Source organism: Strongylocentrotus purpuratus, unplaced genomic scaffold (genome assembly GCF_000002235.5).
Source record: "Strongylocentrotus purpuratus isolate Spur 01 unplaced genomic scaffold, Spur_5.0 spur5_scaffold_11, whole genome shotgun sequence".
Taxonomy (NCBI): Eukaryota; Metazoa; Echinodermata; class Echinoidea; order Camarodonta; family Strongylocentrotidae; genus Strongylocentrotus; species Strongylocentrotus purpuratus.
This window is the reverse complement of record NW_022145596.1, coordinates 28,291,227-28,308,123: the sequence shown is the minus strand read 5'-3', so window position 1 is coordinate 28,308,123 and position 16,897 is coordinate 28,291,227. Positions and strand designations below refer to the sequence as shown.

Sequence of the window (16,897 nt, the reverse complement as noted above, 5' to 3'; positions counted from 1 at the left end):
TTTAAGTAATTGCGACTTTTAAGGGAATGAAAAAAGAGAGTAAGCAAGTGCAAAGCCCAATAAGCAGTATATTGGACAATGTAAAGAGAGAAACAAATACTGAAATCGCCCGTGATAATGTAATCACAATGGAGGGGTATATACCGATGTCTAAACAATTTGTTTTCCCTTTGTAGGAGCCCCCTTTTCCCAGAAAGTGCCCTTTTTGCTGGTTCCCCCCACTCTTTTCTTTTGGAGAGGGTACACATTATGTAGATTTTATCTTGCTTCTAGTTTTGTAATGCTGATTATCAGCAATATATCTTGTTATTACAAATTACTATTAAACACATCTTTCATGATGTATCATAACAAGAAATCGCGTTATTCTCACGGCTCAAGCAATTTAGTAATTAGAAACAACAAGGCAAACTATATACTACTTAGTTATTTGACAATGAGTGTTTAATTAAAAAAATTAACATTCTTTGAAAAAAATACAACAATCAAAGGCAATCAGAAAATGAAACCGCCTATATAACTTTACAGACTGAAATATATTGCAAAAGGCATAATAACATAAGGAAACATTTCATAAGGATACCGAAACAAATGATAGAAAACAAAAGTGCATTGCATTGAGTAATGTGTATCATAATGCTTTCGAATTATAGAGGAAGAAAAGACAAAAGACAAAGCTTCTTTAAAAAAATCACACCTTTGATCAATAATAATCTGAAAGATCCCACTCATATTGCTAAAGTTCTAAATTTTCCCTGGTGTATGTTTTTTGTCACTTCTTCCAATAGCTGGAAAAAGAGATTTCTCCATTTTCATCACATCTGCCATTCTTTAATGCCTTTCTTCAGCATTATCATCATATTTTATCAATGGCACTGCTTAGCAAGTTAGCAACATGGAAGACCATATAAGAAAATGTGTTTCCGGTTTTGATGAATTGGTCATACGTGTACATATAAATTATGAGGTATACATTTTTCAATAATGTTATATGATGAACTCTCCTTAAACTTAATTCAAGAATTCTTACACCTTCCAACTTGACAATGTGACAATAAATTATTGCAGTTCGGTATGAGTTATAAGCTTAAGTTATTATCGTCAAAATACGTCCCTTTTTTAATCATCTACTAAAAACTCAGGCAGTAAGTGGCCCATCTATAAATCTTGGGCATCAGCATCGTCGTCATCACCAACACATCATCATCATCATCATCATCATGACATCTCCATCAGTGGCGTAGCGGGGCTCAGCCATTACTTGGGGGCGGACTAGTCTTTAGTTGTTGTTGTTGGTGCATTTGGACGCTCAGTGAAATTAAACTATTTATGCCTAGTCTGTTTCTTTACTTTAATCAGTCGATGGAGTCTACTACTACTTTTAAATACTACTATTGTTACCATTACTACTACTGCTGCTGCTACTTATACTTTTACATGAAATAAGTGCCTTATTTGAATGAAACTGTGCATAATTATACGGAATATATATTCTACGGTACCGTATATGCCTACATAATCTAGCGGAAACTAACGTTACTGTGGGATTGTTTTCCTGTACAGGACCAGCTTTTTATTCGGTTCCTCCTTTCTATAATTAATCAGTCAGCTGTAACGAACTAGCACGTTACTTTATTTCAAAAACGAAACATTCAGTTCGTTAATTTAACTTAACTGAATTTCGTCTATATTTCAAAAACCGTGATTAAAACAGATGTTATAATGATAACATATAAATTAATCGGATGGTATATAAAGTACAACATTGCATGAAACAATAAAAGTAATACATACAAAATTGATGAAATAGAAATGAAATTGTGTTCTACAATATAAATGGCCTAGAGGACTGTGGGCAGGGTAGCCCAAGTAAAAATATATAATGTTCTCCAAGATAACAAGCAAGAGATAATTACAAATCTTTTACTTAAAAAAAAAAACACTATACGAACCCAACACGGGGCACATACATGTACGAATACCCTTATGTAATGTAGATTACAATTCAATCAGTACTTGTGAGATTGCAAACAATATTTGTAACTTTTATTGAAAGTAATCAGAGAAGGTTGATTATTAAGTAGGGCGGTGAATATTGTTCCACAGCTTTGAACCTTTCACTTTAATGGAAGTTTAAGTTAGCATACTTGTTTTAAATAGTGGTGGACGGTGATATTTAGTCTTTCGGGTGTTCTGCGAGTGAATGTAATCTGCAGTTCAAACATATTATTTTTTAAAAAATCAGTGGCAGAACCTGCTTATGGTATTTGTACATGATTGTTGTATGAGATAACTTGCATATCATACCACAAGTTCTAGACAAAACTTGATTGAGATTGTCTACGTGACTTTTCCATTTTAGATTCTTATCAATAACAACATCAAGAAATTTCATATAATCAACTCGTTCAATTGGATTCGAGTCAATATAAATATGATTGTTTTGAATTAATTCTCGTTGGGAAGGAAATTTAGGAATTAACAAAATATATATCTATAGAGAGTTTATTTACTGGGAACCATTCTATTGAATTGGCAAGACTATTGTTGATTTCGTGTGAGTATCTTATATCTAATGTACAATGTAACTGTTATTATTATTTCAGTCTGTTAAATTGGAAAACAGTGTTCTTAAGACGTAAAACTTGTGAGGTATTGTGAGCGTATAGATTTAATTCCTCAGTGCTTTTTAAATCAAGCAATATGCTTTGGAAAATGTTAATATATCAAACACTTCTAAAAACAAGGTCCTTTTAAAATCAACTTGAAGGCATCTTTACTCGTTTAGTATCCCTTCTTTTCTCATCACTTTGATGATATCCTCTCTGAGTTGAAACTTCTGGATCTTTCCACTTTGTGTTAGCGGATATGAGTTGACAAACCTCACATAGCGCGGAACCATGAAATGGGAAATCTGGATATATAAAGATAGAATTAAACGAAAAAGATTTCCTTAACCTAATAAATAGATAGCAAGAAAATGTCGCAAATACAATATTTTTGACAATGTAATTTATTCCTATTTCACTGAAGCATAGATGTTACTAATATAGGAAGCGGGTTAAAGAGACTTGGTAACATTGTTCAGATGAGACTTGAAAGCTAGATGTACAATTTAAGATTATCTGAACGTTTGAGTGTTAAAGAGACTTGGTAACATTGTTCAGATGAGACTTGAAAGCTAGATGTACAATTTAAGATTATCTGAAAGTTTGAGTGGAAACAAACCATTATTAATGATAACAATTGGGAAAAACTGACCTGATCGATTCTTTAATACTCGCAACTATATTCATACAATTTAATTACACTTTAGGTGAATGTAAATCATCATGAAGCAATGAATTGACTATATATACCATTCCAGACATTTAAGTGTTAAAACATTTAAAATGCAGGACTTTATGTATTATTTTCAGTCATGGAAAAACGTTTGGAAAAATTCAAATATGGTTGGGAAAATTTACTGTTAGAAGGTGTCGCTCAGGGAAGCCTTCATAGAGAACCATTAATATCTTGGAGGTTTGAGAATTTTTTCAGGATTTTTTGCATGTTAAAGGGTTATAATAACTATAATTTCATACAAAAATTAAGCAGGTTTTTTTTATCAACCTTCAACAATGTTAACGAGTCACTTTAAAGTTAGTTACCACGTAAAAATCCCGGAACAGAAACCGGTATTGGGACGTTTAAGTGCACTCATTAATAATTGTAAGGTATGCTTGATATGATTATCAATTTAAATATATAAGTCATTGATGAATTCATGTCCAATAATAAAACTAAGATTTTTTAAAGCCAAAAAACGAAGTGAAATGTTGGTCGTGCAACAATAATCATCCCCTCAAGGCACAGTTCTAAACTTCTAACACGATGTATGATTTTTGTTTGTTAATCTTACCTTTCCTTTGCAGAAATTCTTTATTTCATCTTCGGTTAACGTTTCTCCTTCTTTCAGTTTGACACATGCGCAGAGTTCTTCTATCATTCTAGCATCTGGTACACCAATCACCTACAATCACAACGACAATTATAAATAAGGTTCATAGTTATTACGACATAATAATATGTATTTTGCTCAAATTGTAGCGAAGATCAGAGCCATTTATACACAGATTTTGGCGAACTTAGTTTCACTCGGTCACAACATATCGTATATTCTTTTGTTTTGTGATTGCCCAACAAAACAGTAGTCGCCATTTTGTGGCCAACTCGAACCGGGTCAGCCAAACTCTCCTAATCAATGGCACTGGCGAAGATGATATTGCGTCCGTATTGTGCAGACGAGGTGTCATTTCGATTGTGTTAATAAATACCCTGATTGTACTTATGTACTTTGAAAGGTAAAGACCAGTATTGGAAACGCCCCAATTTCAAAAAATGAAATGGAAGCTCTCATTACCAATCATGTGAAAGAATATGTTTTGACTAATACATGATGATAAAAAATTTGCCGGGAAACCGCCTACTAATTCATATATTTGGTAAATTTGTTTCTCTCATGGTCTGTGAGAGATATAGGGTAGTCCCATATACATCTTTCTGTGTATAGTGCTTGTAACTTTACGAAGAATGGGCCACATTTCTTATCATTTTGATGATTCCAGAACCTTGCAGATGCTAGATGCTAGATGATCAACCTCTTCTGATCGATTCCACAACGTTTCTTTCACAATGCAATCGCATGACCATTACTGGTCTTTACCTTTAAACACGATCACAATAACTCAAGAGCAATTCAATTACCATAATATTGTATGTCCCATAGAAAGCATGTCGACTTACGTCATATATCATTTTCATGTTCTCACATTTTAATAGGTGACGCACGATCCTATTGAAATTGCGTTACGTTGATTTTTCCAAAGTATTTGTGATAGTTTTTTTTTCATTCGATTTAAATCACATAGAGCTGATATCAATACCATCCCATTTTGATGAATATTTGTATAATAATAATAATAATAATAATAATAGGCATTTGTACAGCGCCGTCTATCTAAACAATGCTATACCACTTGCTTAACGTCAACATCATAATTGCAATTTAAAATGAATAACAAAAGAAAGTAACCTGAACGTCTTTGATCTTGGGATGTTTATGAAGAAGCATTTCAATCTGTACGGGGAAAATATTCTCTCCTCCTCTGATCACCATGTCTTTAATGCGACTCAGGATCTCAACGTACCCATCTTCATCCATCGAAGCGAGATCTCTAAATTAAAAAAAGTGGAATGGAATATAAACTAGGTTTTCATAAAGTGATATTGACTGTTAGGTAATAGTATGTGTGGAAGGGAGGAATATGTAGGAATGTATTGATGTTCGTGTGTGGTGTACTGCACATTTTGGAAACATTAAAAAGAGATTTTGATATGCATTGAGGTTAGATTAGTTGACTCTTAATCTTTTCTCCCAGTATATATATTTCTCTCTCTTTCTTTGATATACTCCTAGATGCCATTTATTTCTCCTTCTTTTAGAAAATTTATCAAGCATTTTAGAAACGGGTTGTATAATATAAGGACGAAAACGATTTCTCACCCCGAATGAAGCCACCTGGCTTGATCGATGGTCTCCTTGGTTTTCTCGTCATCGTCAAAGTACCCCGACATCACACACGGACCTCGAATACAAAGTTCACCAGGAGTGTTTACATCCACGATCTCGTCCGTTGACGGGTTCGTAATCTTTATCTTTATTTTTAAGGAATAAGAGATGCATAAAGACAAACGCTTTGGTTTTCACTGGGGAGTTTTCACGACAGACAGGTCTTATGTAATGCACAGCATCCTCTACCAACCATCCTCTAGAACGAAAACTCATCATCATAAATTCCCTCATCCTAAAGATTTGTGACTGGGGGTATTTCTTACTGGGATATTCAATTTGGGCGAGACTTCTACACCCAACCAAGTCCACAAGGAAACTCCAAACAGTTATACATGTATGTCTGTGTTCCTTACCCGTTGCATTTCTTAGTTTTTGGTCGACTGACGTACATTATCTTTAATTAATTAATTAATATTATATTTTTGATCAATGAAATCCTGTTCAGTGATTGGTCAACAGAGCATCACGTGACCCAACATAACATTGCTATGAGGTAACCGTGACGTCATCCATGGTATAGTGTACTTTACCATAGCACTATACCATGGATGACGTCATATATATGCGATCGATCAAGATCAATGTGCTATCGGTCGCGGTCGCGGTATGTCCGTCTGCGCTGCTCTCACCAGCCAGAGCACCTGCACTATACACAACTTCAGTGACAGTAAACATTATTATTAATACTTAATATACAAGGTTGGTTTGAAAAATATAAAAACAAAGATATCATGCACTATTGAAATTATGGATTCCTCGACGACAGAAATAGCACTTTTTTCTTCGGGGCTACGCCCCTCATAAAATAGTGCTATTCCTGCCACCTCGATCCATAATTTCAACTAGAGCCTCTCAGTGCATGGCATATTTGTTTATTAGTGTTGTTATTATTATAACCATCATCATTTATATCTGTTTAACATCACCATCATTATTATCACTATTGCTACTATTACTTATACGACTACTACTACTACTACTACTACTACCACTACCACTACTACTACTACTACTACTATTACTGCTTCTACTTCTACTTCTACTACTACTACTGATAATAATAATAAAAATAACAATGCTTCAGCAACTACTACAAATATTATCATTATGGTTGTTATCATTTTTAACCTTTGGATATGTTACCTCTATCCAAGGAAAAGCACGGCCTGCCGGTTTCATCCGGGCTGATTCCGGGTCAGTATCTAGCGACACCAATACACCAAGGGCAGCTTCTGTCATCCCGTATAGAACCTGATGAAAAGTTCAAGGAAACTCCAACCTTAAAGCTAGTCTGGAGCTCTGGTATGGGAATCGCATGTCGAGAGAACATGGCTATATTTCATTCTGAATTGTTTATCCTGCAGTAGATTTATTGTTTGAACCAGTAAAATAAAAACAAACTCACAGAAACTTGCTGGAAATCATCTTCATTTAAAACCACAACTCTCATTTGCATAGTGACCTGTGTGAAGCACATGGTATTGGGCCTACTTACCTTGATGTCTTTATCTTTCCATCCTCATTACTCAGCCCCTATATAAGTTCTACCAAAGTCGTTTGGCACATGTAATTTATTTGTAATCTTAACATTCAGTGTAAGTTTTTTTTGGATTATAAGAGAACCTTTTTTCAATCATTACCAGAACTCAAGCGTATCTTTAATGGACAAGTACTCGAGAAAAAACCCAGAAAAGTCAGAAAAGCAGGATGGTGAAAATTTGAATGAAATCTTACAAAAAAGTTATGAATTATTGAAAGTTCTCATCATACGTAACTATATGGGCACTTCATATCGGCTGATTCTGTAAAGTCACTGTGACAGTTTTTCTTTTTGTTTCAACACAAACAAATGAGTGAAATGTCAATGTCTCAAAATGTATCACTCAATAGGGTCTTTCTTTTTAGAGGTCCTGTGATATTATGTTTTCCAAAATATAATATAAATATGTAAGGTAATGATTTTGTACGTGACAAACGGGATAGTTGTTTATGACTAGGTCACAATCCACCGACCTATTAAACAATTTGAGATCCGCATAGATTTAGTTATCTCATATTTCGAACACTCATAGTTCCCGTATTATTATTATTTCAATTTTACCATTAGGTTTCCTTTTTCATACTAATAAACTACCAGGTTGGACCGCCCTTTGAGATGAACGTAAGAACATGGATGACAGAGACAGAGGTATCACAGAGGTTATAGCAAAGATGAAAATCGGTTTATCTTTTCGATTTCCACTGACTCCAAATGACTCGGGGCTGACTCCACACCTGCTATAAACACGGATTAAATCGGGAATAGACACCCGTTAACTAAACTCGGGACTGTACCCCTACTAACTCGACTAAACTTGAGACTCGAATCTAATTCACTCGACTTAACTTGAGACTCGTCTGTTACTCACTCGACTTGTTAACTCGGGACTCGACACCTACTCATTCGAGTAACTTGAGACTCGTCTGTTACTCACTCGACTTTTTAACTCGGGACTCGACACCTACTCACTCGAGTAACTTGAGACTCGTCTATTACTCACTCGACTTTTTAACTCGGGACTCGACACCTACTCACTCGAGTAACTTGAGACTCGTCTGTTACTCACTCGACTTTTGAACTCGAGACTCTACATAACACCTACTCATTCGAGTAACTTGGGACTCGACCCAGCTGACTATACATGACTCGGGGCTCGACCCCTGCGAACTCGACTTAACTCCAGACTCGACTTTTCCTCAAAGGACTTCTTAACTTGGGACTCAGACATGTCAAAATCAAAGAAAAGAAAGTACCTTTGTCTTCACTTTCAATAACTCTTCTGCATCCCTTCGCACTTGTGATGGAACGGCACTTCCGCCGGAAGACAGGCTTTGTAGAGGACTGAGGTCAAAGGTCGACAGCTTAGGGTGTTGAAGAAAATCGATGACCATGGTTGGTACCATAATTAAATGTGCGCATCTGAAAACATAAAAATAGTAAAATTGCATACATCAAGTGTTGCTAGGTAGGTCAATCATTATGGCTTGTATTACCTAACAACACGTAATGTATGCAATTCGCCTATTGACTATTGAAATATAACTATTCGTAACAGGTGAATGAAATAATTTGTAACGAGGTACTTAACAAATTGTTTGTGCATTAAATATGATTACATTTCGAAAAAGGCCTATCGAAACACAATTGCAAATACTTTTGAAAAATAACCCCTGCAATTTCTTTTCAATAAGCGTTTTACTACACCACCTATTTAAAATTTGCGAACATTGCCATGAAGTATTATCCAGTCCGAATATGATTTCTATTGGGTAATACTGTATTGAAATCCCTTTGAGTTGATTTCTCGAAAGGCTTTGCGACCGTGTTTTGATCAGTTTGCATGCTATTTCTGTTGAGGTGGAAACAATGAACTCGGCCTCAACCTTAATCTTTACCTCTCCTCGTGTATAGCTCGTAAGCAGGCGGTGGCATCGAAACCAGCGGACGGAAAGACGGTCTTACTCCCGAAGACCAACCCAAGGATAAGATATGACATGCCGCCACAATGAAACAGAGGCATAGGAACACAGCCTGCCTGAAAGGGAGAACAATTGCACGATGATAGAAATGAAAAAAAAATCTCTTTAAACTTTTAATTAAAAAAGATTAAACATCAGTGATACGATTTCAAAAATGTAGGCTAAAACGTTCTTAATACGCGGCCCGCTAAAAGAAAGAGTAAATAAATATGAAGGAAAAAGAACACAGCTGTTCCTTTTTATGGTGTAAATGGGTTTACACCATAACTGACATTTTGTACTAAAAAACCTGTTGCTCGCTTTTAACTAATACATCATGATTATCTGTCACCTTATGATTTATAATTATAATACCATGCAGGCATGATTTGTAAATAAGGTTAATAATTCAATCAAACAAAGATAACGATAAACAAAATATGTACAGTGTAGTCATGATAATTTACGTATTAATCGCAATAGACCAGTTCACGGTTAGCACATTACTGCAATGACCCCGAATATCCACAGATCTTCAAAACATGAAGAGGTCCCACTTTGTACATTTTGAAATAATCACTCCTACAGCGATGGAGGTGCTACATAAATAGCCTTTGTTTCTCCTTTTCAATGAATACTTCCACCTGTGTATCATGGAGTGCATAATTGAATAATGATTACATAACTTTCATGAGCACGTTTCCAGTATTTCGTCTCTGTGTATTTCACAATTTGTTCTGCAATGACCTTTATCTGCTCATGCGCAGACTGCAACGGTGAACTGGCTTATTATGATAAGGTTAATTTACATCTGCCTATATTAACTTTAGCATTTGCAATTAAAAGTATTTGCGAATCCCATTTAGCTCTTCATATTCAAGTCATTCGTAAAGTCATGCGTAACTTAACGCACAGCTTTATGAAACACTCCCCAGGTTAACTTTCATGAGGTCCCACCTTGTCGATTCCGACAACATTGGTCACGCTTTCTAAGATCACCATGTTGTTGATTAATTGAAAGTGAGTGAGACACGTCGCCTTGGGATGACCAGTAGTACCCTGTTGAAAGTTAAAAAAAAGAAGTCACAGATTAAAGAAAAATACTGGTAAAATCTTGGTAAATAACTTAAGATTTATCTAAATATTCAGTATTTTGTATCAAGTGCAATTATAATGTCGATGCAGTTGTCCAAATTCTCTTTTTTTAAAGCTAAATTGACCTATAATTCAACATTTTCTACTGCGACAATAATTGATCCCGGCTTATTTTGTCAAAGATGTGGAGTTAAGGTTAGGGTTGCAATTTGGTTGTAGGTTAGATTTAGGGTAAGGGTTAGGATTACTAGTCCAGGGATAAAGTTAAGAATTCGGTTATTGACGCGGAGTGAGTTTCGTAGGAGAAAGTTTCGTATATACAGATCATATATTAAATGCTGAATGAATTACTTACTGATGTAAACTGGATATTAATGATATCGTCAAATTGTACAGATTTCTTTCTCTGTTCGATGATGTCATAATGCTCCTCCCTTCCCATATCAATGACGTCATTGAAGACTAAGGAGCCAGGATGTTGGTCGTTGCCCATTATGATTACGGATTTCAAATCTGGTAGGCTGGTATTTATAAAGAAAACAGGAACATTTTATCATTGTTGATATCCCAGGGGCCTGTCCCAAAAGAATCACCCCAATCTACTCGTAAGATTTTATTGGCAGTGTTTTGCCTTTCAAACGTCTAGTCTTCCATGGCCCCATGGAAGACCACTACTTGTTGGTGAATGGGCTACCCTGTCAAAAGATTAGAAATAAAATAAAAAAATAAAATAAAAAGTATTACTCCTTACACTAATACAGTTTGGTGCATGGGGTGGGGTAGCCCCAAATTGAGCCGAGTTTGGGGTCTGTTTGGGAGATTTGAGGGCTTAACCCGACGACTACGGTCAGACTGACAACCTATTGGGCGATGACTCGGATGGCCTATGTAACTGTAAGGGGTCAAATCTTATTGGTGAAATGGTGTGACTATTTCAGCACAGACCTGGATAATTACGTCTGAAGACTTTCCCCCAAGAACTTCTAATACCCCTGTACCTTCAATCAAACTACCAGACGTACTCAGGGGTTTTAAAAAAAAGGAAGAGGAAAAAGAAGAAGAAGAAAACAAATTATATTTCCAGGTAGTTTTGAGGCTAGAGTTTGAAAGGGACGCTTACATTAATTTAGGGGAGTCGGTTTTTAAATATTTAATGTTTGCACGATTGGGTTTAACCCGCCCCCCCCCTCCCCTAATATGCATTAATACATAAAATCTGCCTCTGTTAGAATAATTCGAGAAATATACCGTTGACTGTTGAGATGACCTGGGGGTGACCTCTCGAGCTCAGGACAGATGCTAGCAAGAATATCATAGTACCTCATTGTCCTGAAAGGCGTCGATGCTACTATCAGCTTTATGTTTGCCTAGAGAAGATGAAATGTAGTAATGTTTAGGCATTGATAATGAATATGATGGTGGTTTGTCTTTTGTGAGGGAGGAAAATATCTTTAACCTCCTCCATCTTCTCCACATCCTCCTCCACTTCGTCCTTCCTCTTCTTCTTCTTTTTCTGCCCCTTCTCCTTTTTTCTTCTTTGTGTCCTTCTCATTCTTATCATTATTCTAATGCGGAGTAATGGTCAAAATTCCCTGGAAGGGAATGGGAGGGGGGGGGGGAGATTTGTCACGCCACGTGATACTTCGAATCAATGGAGACTGTTTTGATAAAATAGTGTGTATTTTCATGTCTTTGTCCTGATCTCATCCTCACCTTCTTCAAAGCATACTCCAGTTCGTTCTCCACGTAAGCAGGGTTAAGGTTGACCAAGATGGCGCCTAAACGGGCACATGCAAACAATGTAAGCGTCCATTCCAGGGAGTTAGGTCCCCAGATACCGATGCGATCCCCTCGCTTCGCCCCGATCGATACCAAACCGGCTGCTAAGCGATCAACCTGAAATGATGTTACATAGATATTAGAACTAGGATATAAACATATTAAAAAAATGAATCGCATTGAACAATGCTATAAGGAAAACAAGGGCTTAAATATCATTTGATACATCTATGGTTTTAACAGAAGTATTTTAAAGAGGAATACAAAAGAAACATTCGGCAAGTCCAAGATATTATATGGGGATCGTGCAGTAGATATCTTCTAGATAGATTATGAAAACTACAAAAAAAAGAGTCGTCAGAGTAATATCACATTCTAATGCACGCTCACATAGTATGCCTTTCTTTTTAATTTTAAAAGTTTTACCAATTTATAAATTGTATGTTTATAATGTAGGAATATTCGTGTACTTATTTCACAAGAAATTATTACCAAAATCATTTGATTTCTTATTTCAACGAAATTTTGCCGTACATAATTATAACACTCGTATTAAATTTGATTACCGTGTTGCTTATGGTAACACTTCCTTCTCACGTAGCATTATTCGGTGTAGAGGTCCCATATTTTGGAATGAATTACCAACATTTATTAAAGATTATAATTGTTTACGTGCGTATAAGAATAGACTAAAAGAGTATATAATGAGTAATTATTTTAATAGATAGTGAATGCAATAGCATTCTTGCCTTTTATTGATATCTATATATTGTGTTATTGCTTGGTGTGCTTTATGAAGGGGGGAAGGGGGATATGTCAGTTTGTATGTGTGTCTGAGTATGTGAGCGTGTGTGGTGTGTCTGTCTGTCTGTAGGTAACTCTTTGATTTATAATATTCGTTCAGTATAATTAAATGTAAACATTATGTACTGTGTATTAAACTATGTTATGTATTTTTTGAGAAATGTACAATTTTCTTTATATTTTGATATATGTAAATCAATGAAGCTGTATGTTTGTTTGTTATATATTTTGTACTGAATGAATACAATAAAACAATACTACCAAAAAAAAAAAAAAAAAAAAAAAAAAAAAAAAAAATGTTGTTTTTATTGTATAAATGCTTCTAAACAGTACGGGATCATGGACATAAGCTTTACACAAACCTTTTTCTTTTTTTATCCCGCCACATTTACATCGTATGTCTTTAAAGTCGTGTAAATGTGTCCTTTTGTCTTCTTAATTTGCATGTATTTGATGTTTGTTTACTTTTGTTATACTTTTACTTTTGTATATAACTGTGTTTCTGTATTTTAATGAAAATGTGGAAATAAATTCAATTCATTAATATGTCTCATACGTTACCGAGTATTGAATCAAATCGACATAAAGAAAAATGTCATTCCATGTGATGTGGAAAGCTTCATATTTTTCATTTAACTAACTTGTAAATACGTAAATACTAATAAATGTTAGAAAAAACAAATTCAATGTGATTGCTAATTATTTAAAGCCCCTCTTGGCCGAAGGTTCATACGACCGAATGTTTTGATTACTTGAATATAGAATGATTGATAGAGGGGGAGGAGAGAGAGAGAGAGAGAGAGAGAGAGAATGATATAGGGGTGGGGAGAGAGAGAGAGAGAGAGAGAATTATAGGGGTGGGGAGAGAGAGAGAGAGAGGTGGGAGAGAAATAAAAAAAGACCGAGAGAGGATGCCAAAGAGAGAAATTGGGGAGGTGGAGGTGTGAGAGAAGGATTATTTTTATTAGAGAGAGGGGGTGGAAAGAGATAACTTTTCTGTAATCGGAAAGTGAATAAAATGTATTATAACATTATCTTGCAACACCAAACACCAACACCAAACACCAAATGGCAAAATTTCCGTAACCGATTTTATTTGTTACCGATACTCATTTATCATTTGTAAGAAGGAGAAGAAGAAAATGGAGGAGGAGGAGAAAGAGTTGGCACGAGTCCCAGGCCTCTTTTGGCTGTGCAAAATATAGATTTAAACCCTTTTGTAAACTGTCTGATCATCAGTGCACCTAGCTCTTACCTCTTGTTGGAATTGATGGAAGGTCCTCCTGACTCCATCTTCACAAAATACAACGAAATCTTGATCTGGGTGTTTCTCCGTCATCTCATCAAGCACCTTGCCCAAGGTTTTACCGACCAGGGCCGGTGGATTAGGGAAGTGATCGTGGCCGTGGACATAACTCGTTGTGTACTTTGTCCGGATGCTTTAATAGGAGTGATAAATAAATAGGGTGAAACCAAGGAGTACGAAATAAACGAGCGGATTGAATAGCCTTTCTCAAAACTTTCCAGATTGAATTATCTCCATCAGTGATCAATAACCAATATTCATACATAATCTATAAGGTCTGAAAAATAAGTTGTTGTATGACCCAAAAATCTTTAAATCTACGGTCGGTTTTAAAAAGAAAAGCATTCAAAACTAGAAAATATCAGCCCAAAGAGGGAGTAAAAAAAAGAAAGATTTCCGACCGACCGACCGACCCATGTTTTGGCACCTAAAGGGCAATACAACACTTTGTTTTGTTTAGGCCTAATAGTTCAGTATTCGGTTTGTCTTTGTTTTGTTTGCTTTAAATTGCTTTCCTGGCCTTCAGTTCTGCTTTGTTTTTGTAGAATGATTTCCGCTGCTGCCCATAATGTTATCACATTATCGAGGACCTAGTGACATGTTTGTTGAAGTATAATATCCCGAGTACGAAACGGAAATGTACCGCATAAACGAGGACCTACTGTACTTTTACCGTGCAAATACCGTACATCACCTACATAATCGTACCCATTGTGAAAGGGATTCAAACTTAAAACAAGTTTCAGGGTTTGCCAACTATAAAAAAAAATAAAAAAATTGAAGAATGCAGACTCAAAACTTCAAGTTTCAGCGTAAAGGAAACGAAGATCAGCATAAATTGAATTTTAAAATTCATAAAAGAGGCCGAACATTGTCTTAAAGAATCAAATGATAAAATCGTCGAAGGTATTTTAAAATGGTAAGGTATTTTAAAATGGTACGGTTCCAGTGGTGGTTTGGTTCGAAGGGACAGAGCCCTTCGTGGGGGGGGGGGGGGGGCTCAGCCCCCTTGATGCTCTTGCATTTTTAAGAATGAAATGACAATTTCCAAGGTAAGTTGGTACGAGTGGAAATTCGGTGATAGGGAGCAATAACGTTTGGGGGAGGGGCAGAAGGAAAACAAAATCCGCATCACTACTACTACATGTTAAATGCAGACCGTTTTCAAAGTGAGGGGGGCTTAAGTATTTACGATCAGGTAAAGCGTAGCGAGCGAACTGAGTCGATCGTAAATTGGCGTGGGGTCCAGGGGCAAAGCCCCGGCGGGGGTCAAGGGGCGGAGCCCCCGGAAGCTCAGGGGTTTTAGGAATTAAATAACCGGTCAGATGAACATATTTTTAAACCTTTTTTTGTGACACTGGCAAGTCAGTAATTGACGTGGTGTCCAGGGGGCTGAGCCCCGTGAAGCTCTTGGTTTTAGGCATTTAATTACGGTCAGATGCTGCATCCAGGGGCCTCCCCCTGACGCTCAGGAGTTTCAGGCATTTCATTACAGTCGGATGAGCATATTTGTATTCCTCATTTAATTGTGACACTGACAGGTCACTATTCTTTCTTTCTTTCTTTCTATTGCTCTTTAAAAATTTTTTTTTTAAATAAAGTGGAGGGGGGGGGCTCTAGCCCCTATGTCCCACCGTTCCATGGGCCCTGACATGTAGGCTTCTCAATAAGCATATTTTTTGCCTGACTGTAAATTTGGGAATTTGTCATTACCAAACAAACGCCTAAAAAAGTATAATTCACAAAAAAAGTTACACAAAATCACGGAAAATCATGTCATTTCAGCACCCACGTCCCCAAGCCGATGGATTTACCCTGACCCCATGAAATAAATATATGGGTCAAATAGACCCGCAAAAATGCCGTAGGTCCTGGTCGTCCCATGAATTTACCAGAGAAGGGCGGGAAGAATGGTGTCCAAATGATCGTATCCTATAGGTCTACGTTGGAATTGAAAGCAAATTTTAAAAACTTGAATGAAGAGGTGACGAAAGTGGGCGGGAAAATCTATATAGGCCTTACCTATAAATTGGAGATTTCACGGTCAGGTGGCGAGCTCAATTTATTACTTTCTTGAGGATATTATGTTCAAGATTGGCGATTGGATGAAAAGGTTTTGTGGCATATAAATGCTGTCTTTCGGTTTATGTGATACTGCGTTTCATAATAATGCAAAAAAGGCATGTCACTTCGATGTTCGTGTTCTTCCAGCAAGCTGGTGATATGACATTTATCATCCTCCCACCTCCTCTCTTCTTTTCTCTCCTCTTTTCTTCTCCCTCTCTATCTCTCATTTTCTCTTCTCTTTTCTTCTCCCTCTCCATCTCTCTTTTTGTTTAAGGCTGACTGAAAAGTGGTAAGGTCAATTCCGTTTACCAACCGTAGCGGCTCCGACGCCATGCACCAATCTATTTTGTTTATACCTTCGACTGATGATTTTGTATAGAAACTGCAAGGAATTTTGCATTTACCCAGAGATTCCATGCAGTATTGTAATGACATGTGTATACACCAGGTCATAGAGAGAAGCAATCAATGTATACGTGCCTTTAATACAGGATCCTATTGTATCCGGCTCGAACAAATGGTTTGTCAAATCGTGAATCTCGATTATCTTTAATATGTGTACATCTTTAGGCCTAATTATTATTCGGCTTAAACTTACCAAGAACTCAGTGATCCTTCGATACCGCTTGGTTGTCTAACGGGGCCCCGAATCAATCGAGATAGTGCACCAATTCGAAGACGAGGCTTCAACAAAAGCCCGTATCGAAGTAATCCTGACATGACTGCAAGCGGTT

The 16,897-nt window shown here is 36.5% G+C and overlaps 1 protein-coding gene across 1 annotated transcript; it reads right to left on the bottom strand.

Annotated features, from left to right (window-relative positions):
• Positions 1-2,239: 2,239 nt before the first annotated feature.
• On the bottom strand, positions 2,240-16,897 carry LOC593582 (medium-chain acyl-CoA ligase ACSF2, mitochondrial-like). The gene is made up of 13 exons (XM_030981098.1): positions 16,762-16,897; positions 14,046-14,229; positions 11,921-12,103; positions 11,456-11,574; positions 10,563-10,728; positions 10,070-10,171; positions 9,050-9,189; positions 8,408-8,573; positions 6,758-6,865; positions 5,546-5,697; positions 5,075-5,216; positions 3,902-4,012; positions 2,240-2,914 (listed from the first exon to the last, which is right to left on the bottom strand). Exons 1-13 carry the CDS (start codon positions 16,881-16,883, stop codon positions 2,777-2,779), a joined length of 1,833 nt encoding a protein of 610 aa, XP_030836958.1. The 5' UTR covers positions 16,884-16,897; the 3' UTR covers positions 2,240-2,776.

Excerpts from the sequence above, each read along its gene's own strand:
- LOC593582 (XM_030981098.1), bottom strand. The coding sequence starts at position 16,883 with ATGTCAGGATTACTTCGATACGGGCTTTTGTTGAAGCCTCGTCTTCGA. Across the intron at positions 12,104-14,045 it reads TCCATCAATTCCAACAAGAG|GTTGATCGCTTAGCAGCCGG; the intron begins GTAAGAGCTAGG and ends ACATCATTTCAG. Across the intron at positions 6,866-8,407 it reads TATTGAAAGTGAAGACAAAG|GTTCTATACGGGATGACAGA; the intron begins GTACTTTCTTTT and ends ACTTTTCATCAG.